Source organism: Lytechinus pictus, chromosome 10 (genome assembly GCF_037042905.1).
Source record: "Lytechinus pictus isolate F3 Inbred chromosome 10, Lp3.0, whole genome shotgun sequence".
Taxonomy (NCBI): Eukaryota; Metazoa; Echinodermata; class Echinoidea; order Temnopleuroida; family Toxopneustidae; genus Lytechinus; species Lytechinus pictus.
Window position 1 is genome coordinate 10,135,155 of NC_087254.1, and position 19,252 is coordinate 10,154,406.

The window sequence follows — 19,252 nt, forward strand, 5'->3', positions numbered from 1 at the left end:
GTCCTTAGTTTATCATGAATGGCGTTTAGAGTGAGAATATATGAATGTAATGATAACAGTAATAATGATGATGATGAAGATGATAATAACAATGTTTCATCATTATCTGGGGATCGTTTCATGAAACTTGTTGTAATAACAAGTTTGCAATGATAGTTTAAATCTTTCAATTTGATTGTCTGATAGTAAACTTGTTACAGAAATTGTGCATTTGTTATTACAACACGTCTTAATGAAACGGGACCTTGGAACCTCATTTTTATCCGAAACCGTATTTTCATTTCGATCCAGCCTTCCACCAGATTTCCCCAAATATTTATGATTACATGCTGTAACTTTTGCCGCAGGTCCTTTCTTGGGACTGAACGCCGAGGTGGTGACCGAGGAAGTGGACTCCATGTTCCGTACCATGTACAAGCTGTCGCGGAGTTTCTCGGACCAGCCCGGTCCGCAGAGGATATCCAACAACGTCAAGGGAAAGATCGACAAGTTTAAGCAGCATCTTCCGCTCCTAGGCATCATCTGCAACCCTGGTATTCGCGAGCGCCACTGGACGAGGGTGAGTGGGTCCGCTGGTTTCGCTTTCTTTCCCCACTCACAACCAAACAACCAAAAAACTTTCAATATCTCCACGCTTGTAATTGTACATCTTTGTATTGATTGATGGCTAGGGAAGCTCTCTGTAATAATAATAATAATAATAATTACTTCTTATTAAGCGCTTTTTCAAAAGTTACAAAGCGCTGTACAAATAACAAAACAAATACAATCGGTGAAAACTTAAAACAAAACTACACAAAATGAAACACTACTTGCAATATATTAAACATGTTAGAACAAATGAGATTTAAGCATCTTCTTAAACACATCAATAGAAGAACATTGTCTAAGTTTATGGGGTAATCTATTCCAATATTTGGGGGCAAACACAGAAAATGACCTATCACCTACTAATTTTAATGTTCGGGGGATTTGAAGAGGGATATGTGATGATATTGGATTAAACTTATGAAACAAATAATTTCATATGATGTATGTAAATAAACAAAGGCAGACATATTTTTTTATAGTCAGATGGATTTCATAAACTGTAGACATGATAGCAGTTTCTTGAAAAGTGACTAGGCTTTATTATTTATTTGTTGTTGTAGAAGCATACATGTTTTTACTGTTAACAGTGACTAATAACTTGATGCTATATAAATCTGATATAAGCTTGATTGTTTAGTCTACTACACAGTGCTTGTAACATTATCAATAGAATAGTAATATTCATACCCTTTTCAATTTGTGCAAGGTTTCTGTTTTATGAGAATTAAAAATGTGTCCTTCTGGGGTTTGGAGAAATTTATTAATGCTTACCTTTGAAAGTATTTACCCACTTAACCAAATAGAAACCTTCCATTTTTTTTTTTGGGGGGGGGGGTAATATATAAGTACAAATTCACAATATATGTAAAAAAAAGAAAGAAAGTAGTCATTCACGAGTTTCATCTTGAGCAAAAACATGTAGACTATATAAAGACCACTCAAGGGAGACAATTATGTACAGGTTCCACTACTGCATTAAAACATGTGCTGTAAAGACTATCCATGGGAAACATGAAAAGTGGTCTTTATGAGGAGGTGGTATGTACGGACAGGTTCTGGTAATACAATGAAATCTGTCTATGAAACCACTCCAGGGAGACAAGAAAATTGGTCTTTTGAAGCAGGTGGTCTGTTTAGACAGGTTTATTTCAACATCAGGGTTCCCAGCCTATCAGGGAAATTTTTTTACTTTTTTTCCAGTCGGGGAAAAAATCAGGGAATTTGATAAAAAGAATGCCTCATATCAGGAAAAAATGCCTCAAAATGAGGGAAAAATCAGAATTTTTGATCAGCCCAAAAGTCGAAAGCATGGTAGTCAGTCAGACTTTGTATTTTGTTGCATATCAAAACAACATCCATTGAATGACTGGTTATGGTGGTACTAATTAGTTTTACATTCTTGTTTTTATACCGAAAATACCTGTAATTCACTGCAACAACTTAGAAAACATGTGAAACTGGGAATGGGTTGAAATAATTATCAGGGAATTTTTAGACTTCATCAGGGAAAAATCAGGGAATTTTGTTTTGTTTTTTCTTGAAAAGCTGGGAACCCTGAACATACTCCAATAAGGAACTGTATTTAAGGGAAACAAAGAAGATAATCTGTATAGACAGGAGATTGGGTTTATGGTAACGTGATATTTGATTGTTTTCCTCTCTTTCCTTGTAGATGAGTGACATTGTAGGCTTTGAGCTACAGCCCAAGAATGATACATCACTGCTTCAAATGCTGGAGCTTGGACTCACAAAATGGAGTGACCAGTAAGTTCAGTGGTTGCCCGAGGCATATTATTTTGGGTTGTCCGTCTGCCCATTCATCCTGGGTGGTATTCTGATAGCCCTAGGCCCCGTTGGATAAAAGTTACCATTATGGTAATGTTGCCATCCAATGGTAACTACCGTGGTAACAATGCTCAACAGCCAATCAGAATCAAGGATTCCATGCAAGTTACGAGTGGATGGCAAAGTTACCATAATGGTAACTTTCATGCAATGGGGCCCTGGTTTAGTTAAACCTTGGTTAACCTAGACCACACTTTCAAGCAGTGCCAGTTGTCAACTCAATCACCAATTAACAACTATTCTTATTCTGCTGCAAAAAGTTGTCAAATATTAATTGAGTTGTGAAATGGAAAGATTCGGAAAATTAAAAAATATTGTGAAGTTTTATAATGAATTATTAATTTATATGAATATGGAAGAAATATTATGAAGCCCTGCATTCCATATGAGTGTGGTGTAAAATTCTAGTTTAGGGTTAAACCTAGGTTTAATTATCAGAATATCACCCCCAATGTTCATTCAGATAAGTACGGATCAATTTCGAATTAGATCTACATGTAGATAGGAGTGATGCTGATCAGTTTTGGGGTATGATACCGTATCAATGTCAAAGGTCACAGAGGTCATTGAATAGATTGGGATATCGTGTTTTTGTGACAAAAGAACTTTATATAGGATCAAATTCAAACTTAGCTCATGTCTGTTCATTGATATGGGCCACTTTGTATATTGGAATATCTTGTTCATTTCTTTCATTTTATGTTTATATGTTTCCCTTGTTTTCTATTATAAGAATAGACTGATTTACACAACCATTTCATTCTTATTTGGTTCTATTCTTGTGTCCACTTAGACTTGAAGAAGTCGGAGCAGCTGCTAGTAAAGAGTACTCCCTTGAGAAAGCCATGGAGAAGATGAAGTTTGAGTGGAAAGATATTACTTTTGAATTCTTGCCGTACAGAGACACTGTAAGTACATTAAATTCATTCATTCATTCATTAAGTCACTCAATCAATCAATCAATCAATCAATCAATCAATCAATCAATCAGTCAATCAATAAATCAATCAATCAATCAATCAATCAATCAATCAATCAATCAATCAATCAATCAATCAATCAATCAATCAATCAAATCATAATGATAATGATAATGGTATATTTACCCAGGGTAGCCACTTCAGTTCCGAAAACTGTTCTCCCAGCGGGCCCTGCTATTATCATTACCCGGCTAAGCTAGGCTACATGTTCAGGTGCACACAGCTTTTTGAGGAATTACTTCCTGCCGTTACCCATTTACCTCACCTGGGTCGAGTGCAGCACACTGTGGATGAATTCCTTGCTGAAGGAAATCAATCAATCAATCATTCATTCATGCATTCAATCAAGCAATCAATCATTCATTCATCCATCCTTTTTTTTTTTATTCCAGGAGGCTTTTTTATAAAACAATCATAAGTACAAGCATTCATGTAGGAAACAAAAAGAAGAAAACAAACTTCAAATTCAATCTATTACCAGCATTGCTAATTATTATTTATCTGAATATGCTAACCCATGATCAGGGTGATAGTTTTAAAAAGAATCAAGGGTAATGAGTTGTTTGTATGGCTTTCTTATATTTAATACTAGAATAATGTTAAAGGAAACTTCTTTGCAATTCACTGAAAATTCAACTGCGTATTACATGTAGCATCTAGTAGATCAATTCTGAATTTGGAAAATCAATTCATCTCTTTCTGTTACAATGGGCACAAAAGCAATCTATAGCAAATTTGCTATTCATTTTCTTATTTTGATTGATCTGTTGATGTACATGTAAAAACTGACTTGAAAGTGAAAAAAAGTGTAAGTTTAAGTGCTTAATTTTATGAACAGTTTATGACATACCCCCAGATCAGGGTTGTTTGTTTATGCCGGCTTCGAGGCCACATCTTTGGGAGAAGGTGTTCTCCAGGGGCCCCATGTCTTGGAATAGTAAAGTGCCAATTGGTCTACTGCCAACTCGTCCACTCCACTCATGGTCTACCTTCATTTAGTCTAATGCCATTCCATCCATCAACACTATGTCTAACAACCATTTGGTCCAATCATCACTTTGTCCAATCACCGATAACCAGTTGGTCTAATATCTATTTTATTTTCATTTTTTTGCCCAATTAACACTTAGTCCAATTAGACCAAATGGTATATAGACTAAATGGCTATTGGACCAACTGGTTATTAGACAAAATGATGAGTGGACGAAATGGCAATTAGACCATGTGGATAGTGGACGAACTGATGGTAGACCAAATGATAGTAGACGAGTTGGCAATTGGATGAATTGGCAGTAGACCAATTGAAAATAAACCACTTGGAATTACTAGCCTTGACCACAACCCTGCCCCTGATATTATTGTATCCTAACTGATTTCTTTGATCTCTACTTGACGACTCAGGGTGTGTCCATCTTGTCGAGTATCGATGACATCCAACTCCTCCTCGATGACCACATCGTCAAGGTACAGACTATGAGAGGATCACCGTTCGTCAAACCATTTGAGAATGAAGTCAAGGTAAAGAAGGAACTTCCTAGCTTCCAAGATTCTGTTTCTTTCATTATAATTATGATAATGAACCATTATTTATAGTACATATTACAAACTTAGTTTTAAGTCCCTATGCTCAAAGAAAAAAAAGGAAGAATGTATATCACAACAATTGAATTAGGTCTCTAAACACTTGGAAAAAAGAAAATAAGAAGAGAAAAATTAATGATAGGATAATACCACAGAATGAAAGTGATAGGTCTTCAAGAGACCCATCAAATTTTCCATCCTATTAGCCTGTATAAGATTACGTTGGAGCTTATTTCACAAATATATTTACTTTGTCTATGTTTGATTTTCCATATACTGTTAACCTTATTTGACTCAAATCTGTGAGAAATTATCAAAGAGGTTAAAGATTTTATATGCATTATATGGTCAGAGATTGTTTTAATTTTCAGATAAATGCATTATATATTTTTTTTCATTATTTGATATTTGACTATTCTGATGTTTAGGCTTCTCTTGTTATACAGCCAGATGTCTTTGCACTGTTCTTTTTTTGTATATTGGTTCAAAGTCACAAAAGGAATTTAAACCAGACATGGGTACAAAACCCTGGACTTTACATATTTCATATAAATGCTTATTTTTACTGTTCTTACTATTACTATTACTATTATTATCAGTATTATTATTATAGTTATTATGATTTTGATTATCATTATAATAACAATTATTATTATTATTATTATAAGTATTATTAATATCATTATTATTATTTTCATTAATCCATTATTATTATGATTATTATAATGATTATCATTATTATTATTGTTATATTATTATTGTTATGATGATTTTGATTATTATAATTATTATTATTATTGATATCATCATTATTATTATTTTCATTAATTCATTATTATTATGATTATTATCATCATTGTTATAATTATTATCATTATAATTATTATCATTATCATTAATATTATCTTTGTTATTATTAGTTTCATGAATTCATTATTATTATGATTATTATCATCATTACTATTATCATAATTCTTTACAAGGAATGGGAAGAGAAGCTGGTGACCATGCAGGACATCCTGGATTCCTGGCTGAAGTGCCAAGCCACCTGGCTCTACCTGGAGCCAATCTTCAGCTCGGAAGACATCATCGCCCAGATGCCCGAGGAGGGCCGGAAGTTTGGCATCGTGGACAGCTACTGGAGGGACATCATGACCGAAGCTGTAAGTCTGTCCTTGATGCTACGACTGTAAATGGATTTTCTCTCCTGACATTTTATGAGTATTTTAAATGTACTTAAAAATTACATCTTTTTAAGTTTGTCTTCCTAATTTACTTGTATCACCTTTCAAAATCATGTCTCAGTTGAATAAAGTGTCTGTTATAATAGCAATTTTGTCATCCGATGGTAACTTCAAATTTGATAAGAAGCAATGAAACAAACAAGAGGTCAGAATTTCAACATTCAAAACAAGTTCTTGTCTTCTACATGTAGTGAACAGTAATTTGTTTTTGGTCCTTGCTAAGTCAAAATCATATCAGCTATGCTTTTATTCATTGATATTCTTGTCGTTTTTATCTGTTCATTTGATATATTGATGTTCTTTATCATCTGTTCATTTTCATTTTGTAAATTTGATGCGTAGGTGAAAGACAATAAAGCCTTGGTATGTACAGGTCAGCCTAACATGTTGGGAAGGCTACAGGAGTCTAACGTCCTCTTGGAGGAGATTCAGAAGGGTCTCAATGATTACCTGGAGAAGAAACGACTCTACTTCCCAAGGTAAGATAGTAGTCTGCGGTCAATTGTACAAATACACCTTACGCATTTAGGTCATTGAACCGCCATCTTAGAGGCTGGAGCCATTGCCTTGCATGCATTGGTGATCTGCAGTCGGCGCATCTCTGACAACTCATTTTACATGCATTCCTCTATCCTCTGAGGGAGGGCACTGTGAGATTATGATGTCATATGCATTAGGCATATAGTACATTGAGGGCATCGGTATGAATTATACGCACATGATACCCTTGAGGCAGTTCTAATGTGTCTGTGGGGTAGGAGAGGGAGTATGGACTGCTTCAGAGGTAACAAGTGTCTGTACTACGATTATTCTAATGCTTGAGCAAAATGATGTGCATTGCATATCTCATAAGATAGTGGTTTTCAATCTAATTTCCACATCTACTACTTATTATTTACACTTCGTCAAATGGAAATCTCTTTCATTAGCAGTTCAACTGATCATATAAAAGTAAGTGGTGTTAGATCAAGTGGATATTAGATAAAATGGATGTAGCCTATCTGAAAATTAGACAAAACGATAAATTGGCTGAATATCAATTAGACCAAATAGTAGACAAATTGGATAAAGATGAACTAGATTAGACTATATGAAATTAGACTTAATGGAAAGTAGACAAAGTGGAAATAGACCAAGTGGCAATTTAAGAAAATTGTGCCATATTTCCATACAGGTTGTTCTTCTTGTCCAATGACGAGCTTCTGGAGATCCTGTCGGAGACCAAAGACCCGCTGCGTGTCCAACCGCATCTCAAGAAGTGCTTTGAAGGTATCTCCACGCTGGAGTTCACAGAACAACAGGAGATTGTGGGAATGATCAGTGCTGAAAAGGAAATGGTTCCTTTCTCCAATAAAGTGTATCCAGCAAAAGCCAGGGTGAGTTGACAACTGCATATTATGTAATATTATACCATAGAGTTGATGTGGTCAAGTGGTTATGTCTCTGTTCTGTAGATCACAAGGTTCAGGGTTCAATTCCTTTCTTGGCACCATTGTCCTTTGGCAGTGTATTGATCTACGATCGCCATACTCAACCCACATGCGAGGTAAAGTGGTACCTGGTATGAATTTATTCCTTCAATTGTTAAAGCGATGGTAAAGTGATAATGGGCCATTAACACGGAGCTTAGAAATTGGTATGATTGATTTCTCATAGATCAATGCAATTAATCCGTAAAGTAACAACAACGTCAGCATCTAAAATGCAAATTTGTTCAAAATGATATCTTAGTATGATGTATATTCATGCATTCACTGTCCTCTTGAAGATTCAGTGTGATTCCCTTTGTTTACTAAGGCGATTGTACAAATTTCCAGTAGAAAAAAAAAATGGTATGGATGGATTTCCATACAGCTGAGATTGATCGGATCAATCGTAACTCTTTGTAAGACGGGGCCCAGATCATAAGAGCTGAAGTGGCTACCCTGGGTAGATAACGATTATAAGTAAGCAATATTGACTGGCCTCGGGGCGATACGACATATATCGCCCAAACTAGATTTATATCGCCCAAGTCGTAGACGAGGGTGATATCAATCTAGTGAGGGCGATATATGTCCTTTCGCCCCCAGGCCAGTCAATATTGCTATTATTAACCAAGTCAGACATCTAGAGAAAAAAATCATTAAAATTAAGATATTTTAGAGTTAAAGAATGGGAATCTATTTTTGTCAGGTTGAGCAGACTGGGCCTCTGAACTTTACCATTGTGACGTAATTGAAATGACGCTTCCCTGGATTGGGGACGCAGTATCCAGCGTTGTCTCAACTTGATTAACATTGTGACGTATAGCACTGCGCGATTCAAGGACGCATACAAAAATGTGTAGAATACGCGGATGTAGCTCTCTGCCTTAATTATTGCCCGCTACATTTCCACGCATTTTCTCATAGACTTTCCTTAGAGGGCAATAAATTTGTCCATGGTTAAACAAGTGGAAACTTATTGACCGACCAATTGATGTATTAAAGTTACCCTGCTCAGATGTCTGGTACGGTTAATAATACTATTCATCATCTTTGCCTCTTTCACAGGGTATGGTGGAGAAGTGGCTCCTACAGGTTGAGGAGACCATGATGGCCAGCGTCACCAAGGTGTGCAAGGAAGGCGTGGCAGCGTATGCAGCGAACCCTAGGAACAAGTGGGTCCTGGAATGGCCCGGCCAGGTGGTCATCTGTGTCTCTCAGACCTTCTGGACCGACGAGGTGGCCAAGGCTATCAAGGAACCGGGTGGTCTCAAGGTTAGTGTGTTAATAGAGTAGAAGAGGGAAGAAGGGGGGGGTAGTCTGCAGGCACAGACCCTGATTAAAACTTTGATCAACAAGTGGGTCTTCACACAAGACTAGCACATACACTGGTAAAACTTTCTGGTTCAATTTGGGGCCTTCTGTATCAATTGTAGGTTGCCCATTCTGTCCAATTAACTCAAGAGACAGGTTTCACAGCAGCCAGGGGGGGGGGATGGGGTGAGATGGAAAAAAAAACTTATGTTCTGTATGAGAGATAGACTATAAAATCAAGAATTAATTGTCTTTTTTAATTTGTAATCGATATAGTTTACAATCTGGATCTATATGTTCTCAATTTTTAATGGGTAGAAAGAAAGTTATTTCTTTTCTTTTGTTGTTGTTACTGCTGTTGTTATTTAAAGTTTTATTTAATTGAATGATGAGCGATGACTTTGGTTTTCAGACCACCAACTTCTTTGATTTTAATTGTGTCATTGTATTTCATTGCTGTAAGTCACCATTTACTATGTTAGGTTGATGTTAAATCAGATGGGGTAGATCGGGAGGAAATAAGGAACACTGGCTGAAGCCTTATGGGTATTTTTAGTACAACTATCTCAAAGTATATTTACTTTTATACAACCTATTTGCATTCAAGAATTGCACCAGATTGGTTAAAATGTATTTTCTGTCTGAAATTTTAGTCAATCAATTGACCAGAAAAATTATGCAAAAATGAATGATTTTATTTTTCAACAGAGATACACAGACCAGAGCAATGCCCAGTTGAAGCAGATTGTTGATCTTGTCAGAGGGAAGTTAGAGAAGGGACACAGAGTCACATTAGGAGCTCTTACTGTCATTGATGTTCATGGTAAGTCTTGCTGATTGATTTGATTGATTGATTGATTGGTTGGTTGATTGATTGAGTGAGTGAGTGAGTGAGTGAGTGAGTGAGTGAGTGAGTGAGTGAGTGAGTGGTTGGTTGGTTGGTTGGTTGGTTGGTTGGTTGGTTGGTTGGTTGGTTGGTTGGTTGGTTGGTTGGTTGGTTGGTTGGTTGGTTGGTTGGTTGGTTGGTTGGTTGGTTGGTTGGTTGGTTGGTTGGTTGGTTGGTTGGTTGGTTGGTTGGTTGGTTGGTTGGTTGGTTGGTTGGTTGGTTGGTTGGTTGGTTGGTTGGTTGGTTGGTTGGTTGGTTGGTTGGTTGGTTGGTTGGTTGGTTGGTTGGTTGGTTGGTTGGTTGGTTGGTTGGTTGGTTGGTTGGTTGGTTGGTTGGTTGGTTGGTTGGTTGGTTGGTTGGTTGGTTGGTTGGTTGGTTGGTTGGTTGGTTGGTTGGTTGGTTGGTTGGTTGGTTGGTTGGTTGGTTGGTTGGTTGGTTGGTTGGTTGGTTGGTTGGTTGGTTGGTTGGTTGGTTGGTTGGTTGGTTGGTTGGTTGGTTGGTTGGTTGGTTGGTTGGTTGGTTGGTTGGTTGGTTGGTTGGTTGGTTGGTTGGTTGGTTGGTTGGTTGGTTGGTTGGTTGGTTGGTTGGTTGGTTGGTTGGTTGGTTGGTTGGTTGGTTGGTTGGTTGGTTGGTTGGTTGGTTGGTTGGTTGGTTGGTTGGTTGGTTGGTTGGTTGGTTGGTTGGTTGGTTGGTTGGTTGGTTGGTTGGTTGGTTGGTTGGTTGGTTGGTTGGTTGGTTGGTTGGTTGGTTGGTTGGTTGGTTGGTTGGTTGGTTGGTTGGTTGGTTGGTTGGTTGGTTGGTTGGTTGGTTGGTTGGTTGGTTGGTTGGTTGGTTGGTTGGTTGGTTGGTTGGTTGGTTGGTTGGTTGGTTGGTTGGTTGGTTGGTTGGTTGGTTGGTTGGTTGGTTGGTTGGTTGGTTGGTTGGTTGGTTGGTTGGTTGGTTGGTTGGTTGGTTGGTTGGTTGGTTGGTTGGTTGGTTGGTTGGTTGGTTGGTTGGTTGGTTGGTTGGTTGGTTGGTTGGTTGGTTGGTTGGTTGGTTGGTTGGTTGGTTGGTTGGTTGGTTGGTTGGTTGGTTGGTTGGTTGGTTGGTTGGTTGGTTGGTTGGTTGGTTGGTTGGTTGGTTGGTTGGTTGGTTGGTTGGTTGGTTGGTTGGTTGGTTGGTTGGTTGGTTGGTTGGTTGGTTGGTTGGTTGGTTGGTTGGTTGGTTGGTTGGTTGGTTGGTTGGTTGGTTGGTTGGTTGGTTGGTTGGTTGGTTGGTTGGTTGGTTGGTTGGTTGGTTGGTTGGTTGGTTGGTTGGTTGGTTGGTTGGTTGGTTGGTTGGTTGGTTGGTTGGTTGGTTGGTTGGTTGGTTGGTTGGTTGGTTGGTTGGTTGGTTGGTTGGTTGGTTGGTTGGTTGGTTGGTTGGTTGGTTGGTTGGTTGGTTGGTTGGTTGGTTGGTTGGTTGGTTGGTTGGTTGGTTGGTTGGTTGGTTGGTTGGTTGGTTGGTTGGTTGGTTGGTTGGTTGGTTTGGTTGGTCCAATATCCAATATGATGTTTATCTTTGGTGATCATTGTTCATTAAACTGTGCAATGCGGCAAAATGTTGCTAATTAAGTTTTTTTTTTTACATAAGCTTATAGGGAATACATCAGACTTTGGCATATTGTGCAATATGCTCCGATGTTGCACAGGTCAATCATGCACATCAAAATGTGCATATTTATATCTCCGCAAAAGGCCCTATGAAAATAAAACTTGGTATTTTTAAAGTGCGAATTCCGAGCATCATTGACCAAACCCGCACTATCGCCCTCTCTTGATAGCCCGTGATTTGGTGCAGAGCTTTGATGAGATTGGCGTTCAGAGTGTCAATGACTTCAATTGGCTGAGTCAGCTGAGGTACTACTTCAACGGCGAGATCATCAACGTTCAGATGATCACCACAGAGCTACCCTACGGTTACGAGTACCTGGGCAACTCAGGACGTCTGGTTATCACACCCCTCACCGATCGTTGTTACAGGTCAGTGAAATTTTGGCCATGTGTTGATGATGAGAATAATGATTATGCAACTTACTCAATAATGATAACAGTAATGTTTACATAGCCCTTCGTGCTTGTGTTTCTAAGGCCTTTGCATATAATTATTACCCTGTTCATTGCATCCGTCATGATATAAGTAAGATGGAACTTGAAGCAGGTTTTTCTTTGCAAGGACAGACTTGTTCAAAATAAACCCACAGGTTCCATGACATTTGCTCCAGCGACAGTTGCTCCGCTGTGAATTCTGCACTCGAAAGACCCAACTTCAACCCTGGATTTAACACTCTACCCTATCCTAAACCTAAATAGAAAACCCTATTGCAACCCTATATCTTGGACGAAATAAAGCCTGGAGCAATTAAATCACCATTCCGTATCAAAGGGAATTTGTAAGTAAATTGTTTTTGTTTTCCATCTCGCAAAGGGTTTATTACATAAACCAGCTTTTAGTTTCGATAGACTTCTTTCATTTTTCGAAAGTGTACTGAACTGTATATGGATTATGACATGTACTCACTCACTTCTTACTATCTTTTTCTTTATTTTGTTAATAAACAAGGTTCTAGAACAATTCTCTTAATTACCCAAGATAAACTTTGTGAACCTCTTGTGGAAGAATAAAGTGGCTTTGAATATAGAAACTGGGAAGGTTAAAAAACAGTTCTCTTGATTACCAAAGATAAACTTTGTGAACCTCTTGTGGAAGAATAAAGTGGCTTTGAATATAGAAACTGGGAAGGTGAAAAAACAGTTCTCTTGATTACCAAAGATAAACTTTGTAAACCTCTTGTGGAAGAATAAAGTGGCTTTGAATATAGAAACTGGGAAGGTTAAAAAACAATTATCTGAATTACCAAAGATAAACTTTGTAAACCTCCTGTGGGAAGAATAAAGTGGCTTTGAATATAGAAACTGGGAAGGTTAAAAAACAATTATCTGAATTACCAAAGATAAACTTTGTAAACCTCCTGTGGGAAGAATAAAGTAGCCTTGAATATAGAAACTGGGAAGGTTAAAAACAATCCTTGGTTATCACCATCTAAAATCAATCACATGTCATGGTTCTATTGATATTTTGTTTATACGAAACAGAAAGTTTCACTGGCAACATAAACATGTCCATTATGACTCTAAATTGCATTATCAAGCTTTTTTTTTTGTTAATGACACTTTATTCCTACATGTATTTGTGTAAATGAACATAAATGCTTGTTGCTAGGCAAAAGCCTGAGTTCAAGTCGTTGTCATTATTTCCATGCCTTATTTTATTTTTTTGCTGCTTTTCCTCAGAGAAGAGCATCATTGAAATGAAAAGTCCGAACTTTTTTGAAGTTTTTTAATTGTATCACTACCATAGATTTTAAGTTATTTTCTTGAAACATTAAATGTGAAAATTATCAAGTGTCACTGATCCTTTTTACAAATTCCAAATCACAAAATCAAAGTCAAATGTCATTTTAGGTCAGTGTACTTTGAAAGTTATTGTATCAATACAACATTCAATTATCACTTTGAATAAATCCCTATTCCATGATAATTGAGCATTATGTTTAGTCCAGTTCATTTCAATTTAGTTATTTTCTCAGCATAAAAATGATATATACAATACATGTACAGGAATGACAAATGATAAACTGCAGAGAAGTTTATACAAAATTGTGAATAGTAATTCCCAGTTAATTAAATTAAATTTAATTCAATATCTAATTACATTTAATGAAAAATATACACACTGCATCAAGAAATACAAGCAAACATACAAGGAGTGAGGGGCAGTATTAAAATGTATGAGATTTCAGCTAGGAGAACAAACAAAAAAATATTTTGCATATTCATCTATATGTATATACTTTTTAAACTAAGTGTGTTGTTGTTGTTGAATACTTGATTTCATAGGAGAGATTTTTCCAATTGCGTGGGCCATAATGACTCAATGAATTATCAACTGAATGCATTTAGCAATTATTAGCAGTTATATAAAAAAAAATTAGGTCCCTGGATATTGAAAACAGTATGTGGAAAAATAAAGAAACTTGAGTTTGGAAACTCGATGGCTGAAAAATTATTGTCCTAATTATCTAAGTGTATTGATTACCCCATTCAATGGCTCTAATCAGCCTTTTTTGTGTATGTGAAACAGAAAGAAAGTTTGAGTTTTGGAGTTAAGAGCTGTGTTAATGACTCTCAGTTGCCTTTTCAAGCTCCCCCTTTTGTCCTTAATGACCTTCCTTCTATTATGGGTGTTTAAATAAATATTGATGCTAGTTTCTAGGAAATAGCCTGAATTCAAACCTTTGTTATTTATTTGTGTCCTAGTATATGCTTGTTTGTGTGAAATATAGCTAATTTCTAAATGATTTTGAAACTTTCTCCTCAATTTGATGGATCATATCTCTGAAATCTCATCGTGGGTTGATCAATCCAATTTAATCAATATTTTACACATTATCATGGAGAAGAGATTTGATTTAACTCAATTTAGACAGTTCAAGAAGACTAAATATGTGTTTTTTGAAAAATAAGAAAAAATTGTTTCTTTGTCTTATGTAAATCATGACATGAAATATGATTAATTAACAAATTGACAATATTATGAAAATAGTAAGATACATTTGGGCCATAAAATAAAAGTTGTCAAAACTGGGAAGTTGTCAGTATCCGACAGTTACCATGGTAACAATCAGACACCTCTGTTTCTCAACCAATCAAAAGCAAGGTTGATTGTCTGATCGCACATCTTGTCAGACAACAACTGATGATGAAACGTTTGATAAAAGCAAATAATCTGACAAAATATATATTATGGATGATGAAAATTCACAGAATTTGATGATGCCATCTTTCTTTTATTTGAAATAGTCAAATGGGCAGGTTCCTCCAAATAAGTTTCAATTTGAATTTTAAATATTTGTAGGAAAACATGATTCCTGAGCAAAGTAAAAAAAAAACTTGATATTATTCCATATTATCTCCCATTGCGTCACGGTAATGATGATATATGTTTTTGTGTGTGTTTTTGTTTCCTGTTCACCAGGACTTTGATGGGAGCCTTGAAGCTGAATCTTGGGGGAGCCCCTGAGGGCCCAGCTGGTACAGGAAAGACTGAGACTAGCAAGGATTTGGCAAAAGCTGTCGCTAAACAGGTCAGTGATCAATGTTGTATGAAGTTCTATGATGATAATGACAGCAATATGCAATACTTATATAATGGTTAATACAGATATTTCTTAAGATTACACAACACGACACTGATTTCAGCACTGCCACGCTGTGAAGTCAGACTAAAACAAAATGATTGGTCTGTAATGAAGTAATATGCTATTGAATCTATCAATTCAAATTTAATTCACATGCACATTTATTCAGGTTCAATATTTTGGTTGAACTTATTTTGTTAAAAATACATCAATTTTGTTAATGCTAACATGATACCAAAGAATGACTTAACACAAGATAGATCCATGACTGAAACTATATGGGCATACAGCAGTAAAAACAAACCAGTTTGATTTTGTAAGGACATCATCTATGCTTATTGCTTAATCATGTATCCCTGCTGCTGATGGTCTTGTCTAACTAATGTCAAATTACTTAACGAAAAATGGTTCTCTAGTGAATTATTTCAAACAATTTCTCAGCTCTATTACACCGTCCAAGGCTGCACCATTGGAGTTATGCACAGGCATGAATTTACATTGACCAACACTTCCAACTGGGGAGCATTTTCTGAAAAATATAGTGATTTTGCTCAGAGCCAATCAGATGCAAGAATATCCGTAGCTTTTGAAAAATAATCAGTGAAAATCACTGACTGTTAGTTTCATGAAATGCTCCCCTGTTCTGTCAGTGGTGTTAACTGTTTCTCTTTTTTTGTGCAAAATTTTATACTGTTTTTTTAAAGAAAATACTTTTTCACCAAAAATTTTAATTTACACAATGCCTATTGCAGAAAAATGAAAAATACTGTTTTTCTAACCATGATACTTTCATCCAATGAAATACTGCAATTTGTTTTTACAAGTTTGGCATTCCTACCGTCTCCCAGTCCTGAACCAAGAAAGATGATTGTGGCACAGTTTACATATAACTTATTTCATAAAAAGTACCATATTGTGTTTTTGTTTATCTTTGTATCCATGGAAACCAGTGTGTAGTATTCAACTGCTCCGACGGTCTGGACTACAAGGCCATGGGCAAGTTCTTCAAGGGCCTTGCCCAAGCCGGAGCCTGGGCCTGCTTCGACGAGTTCAACCGCATCGAGCTGGAGGTGCTGTCGGTGGTGGCCCAGCAGATCCAGAGCATCCAGCGCGCCATCCAGACCTACCAGAAGAAGTTCCTGTTCGAAGGGACGGAGTTGACCCTCAATCCGACCTGTACCATGTTCATCACCATGAACCCTGGCTATGCTGGTCGATCAGATCTTCCCGATAACCTGAAGGTAGGTCTTCTCTTCGCATCTACCTTTCACTCCTGGCTGACTATCTATAAATATTACTAACTCATCAAATAGATCCTTGGTATGTGTTCACTTGGTCTAAAAGCAGAAGGTCTAATTCTCAGATCCTCAAATACCATGTTGACCCACCACGTCTTCTATCAATTTGGCCTAATTACTGTTTGGTCCAACCGTGACTTCATCTAACACTTGCTTGGTCTAAAGCTCAGTTGGTCTAATTTCTACTCTATCTACTTTTTTTTGTTGCATTTTGTCAAATGAAAATTCACTTTATCTATTCACATTGACTATTAAAAGTGGGAGACAACCAAACAAAAAATACTTTAGGTGAAGAGGTCAGCGGATACACAGTGCAGATATGATAGTCCTGATAAGGACTGCTCTGTATCTTTTGGTGAAACTGGCTATTTTTTCTTTTTCCTCTACACCTTGTCTTACACCCATGCAAAGGAAGATGGTGTATGTGAATCTCTACTTTTACAATCATTATTCTACAAGACTCTATTACCATATTGTGTCTATTCTCTCATTCTGAACTTTGATATGCATCATATTAATTTCTTAATCCAATGCAGGTTCTTTTCAGAACTGTGGCTATGATGGTGCCCGACTACGGCCTTATCGGCGAGATCTCTCTCTACTCCATGGGTTTTGTGGATGCCCGGAGCTTGTCGGGAAAGATTGTCGCCACCTATCGTCTCTGTTCCGAGCTTCTGTCATCACAGCACCACTACGATTACGGAATGCGTGCCGTGAAGTCCGTTCTAACGGCTGCAGGAAACCTGAAGCTCAAATACCCCGATGAACATGAGAGTGTGCTGGTCCTGAGGGCCATCAAGGATGTCAACCTTCCCAAGTTCTTGGCCCAGGTATGGTCATTAAATTCAATTTCAATTTTAGTTCACAAGCCAACACGTGATGGTTAATGCTGATTAATGATATATATATGATGTCCAAGTTGCAATCGTGTATTCATGAAGAGTATGAAATTGCAGAATGATAGAAAAAATAATGATAATGATATGAAATATGTAAAAGGAGTAAAAATTATTACAAATTGTATTCAACAAAGAAATAGCTTGTGAGGCTCATCTAAAAAGGTTCAAAGACTGGCGGGCAAGTGTAGCCTGAAAAGAAAAAGCCAGTAATCATAGAAGAATACAAGGTTATAGCAATGTAGCATCAGAGTAGAAGAAAGATCAAGTAAGGAGAAGAGTGAAGTCAGGAAGAGAAGTGAGAGAAAGAACAAAAAGTAGAGAAAAAAAGTGGAAATGCGAGAGTACAAAGAAAAAAAAAGAAATGAAGAAATGAGAAGAAAAAATGAAATAAAGGATAAGATGAGTGTTTCAGATTAGAAATGCCCAGGGAGAAAGTCTGAATAACACATTATGTTCAGTGAACATGAACATAAAGGAAACATTCCTTACAGCCAGTCAAACCAATATGTGTCATGTTTAAATACCATTGCTATAATTTCCCAAGTGTCTTTAGTGCATCCATTACCTTTTGCTTTTTTGGGCTTCCTTGCATAAGATTCATGTGATTTGATTCATTTTTTTTTGCCGCTCTCTTGGGAGTGTTTTAGCAAGAGCATACAATACAAAACTATTCATAATTTGATATGCAGGATGTGCCTCTGTTTGAAGGCATCATAGGTGATCTGTTCCCAGGGACGGTCCTTCCTGAGCCAGACTACGTGGTCTTCTGAGAAGCACTCAAGGAGAACATCTCCAAGCTCAAGCTTCAACCAGTGCCATGGTTTATCACAAAATAGTAATTATCATATGTCTTTGTTTAATATACAGGACGTTCCTCTGTTTGAAGGCATCATAGGTGATCTGTTCCCAGGGACGGTCCTTCCTGAGCCAGACTACGTGGTCTTCTTAGAAGCACTCAAGGAGAACATCTCCAAGCTCAAGCTACAGCCAGTGCCATGGTTCATCACCAAGATCATTGAGGTACAGTTACAACACACTTACTTTGCAGCAGGGGGTTTCTCAATTAGCAATTCACATGCTACTTATAGTGCATCGGACCTTGCAAACTGGTGCGTGCAAGCTGCTATGCAAAACAATGAATACAAATATTTCCAATTTAAAAAAATGAATTGAAGTGTAAAAAGTGCTGACTTTATCTTCAGTGATCTTTTATTCTTGAGAGTATTATTACATCATAACTGTTATTATTTTTTTTAAACATATAGGTACTTATAAAATTTGGGGATTAAATTTTTTATTTTCATATATGTTATGATGTTTTTTTTTTAGACATAATTATTTACCAGTACCACCATCTGAAAGGGTCAATTTGAAAATACATGTTAGTGAAATACAATGTGATTACTAAGCAGATGATTAAAAATATAAGTACATTATACAAGATTAATATGGTTGAATTGTATTGAGGTTTTGTGGCTCAGTGAATAAGTCTCTGGGGGTTGATTCCCATCACAGCGTCCTCTGGCAAGGCATTTATCTACATTTGCCACTCTCCACCTAGGAAGAAATTACTTGAAATCTTAAGTGCCTGATCAGAGTAGCCCTGCTCAGGCTGGGGTAATAACATTATCATTATCATTGCCTTCTTGCAGGTTTATGAGATGATGTTGGTTCGTCACGGCTTCATGATCGTAGGTGATCCTATGGGTGGGAAGTCCAGCGCCTACCGGGTGTTGGCCGGTGCCTTGGGCGACCTTCACGCCGCCAACCTGATGGAAGAATTCAAGGTTCTCCTCACCATCATCAACCCAAAGAGTATCACCATGGGTCAGCTCTACGGCTCCTTTGATCCAGTCTCTCATGAATGGACAGATGGTGAGAGCTTTGATGGTGATGATGGTGGTGGTGGTGACAATGATGGTGATGATGG

The 19,252-nt window shown here is 37.2% G+C and overlaps 1 protein-coding gene across 1 annotated transcript in view; it reads left to right on the plus strand.

Annotated features, from left to right (window-relative positions):
- LOC129270135 (dynein axonemal heavy chain 3-like) overlaps nucleotides 1-19,252 on the plus strand; it is a 91,223-nt gene that overhangs the window by 23,558 nt on the left and 48,413 nt on the right. The window contains exons 15-29 of the mRNA XM_064105311.1: nucleotides 348-559; nucleotides 2,264-2,355; nucleotides 3,230-3,344; nucleotides 4,818-4,934; nucleotides 5,981-6,160; nucleotides 6,584-6,720; nucleotides 7,416-7,617; nucleotides 8,776-8,982; nucleotides 9,730-9,844; nucleotides 11,709-11,907; nucleotides 14,963-15,071; nucleotides 16,076-16,366; nucleotides 16,960-17,253; nucleotides 18,190-18,342; nucleotides 18,975-19,197. Coding sequence (XP_063961381.1) covers nucleotides 348-559; nucleotides 2,264-2,355; nucleotides 3,230-3,344; nucleotides 4,818-4,934; nucleotides 5,981-6,160; nucleotides 6,584-6,720; nucleotides 7,416-7,617; nucleotides 8,776-8,982; nucleotides 9,730-9,844; nucleotides 11,709-11,907; nucleotides 14,963-15,071; nucleotides 16,076-16,366; nucleotides 16,960-17,253; nucleotides 18,190-18,342; nucleotides 18,975-19,197 — 2,646 coding nt within the window. The remainder of the gene's footprint in view (nucleotides 1-347; nucleotides 560-2,263; nucleotides 2,356-3,229; nucleotides 3,345-4,817; nucleotides 4,935-5,980; nucleotides 6,161-6,583; nucleotides 6,721-7,415; nucleotides 7,618-8,775; nucleotides 8,983-9,729; nucleotides 9,845-11,708; nucleotides 11,908-14,962; nucleotides 15,072-16,075; nucleotides 16,367-16,959; nucleotides 17,254-18,189; nucleotides 18,343-18,974; nucleotides 19,198-19,252) is intronic.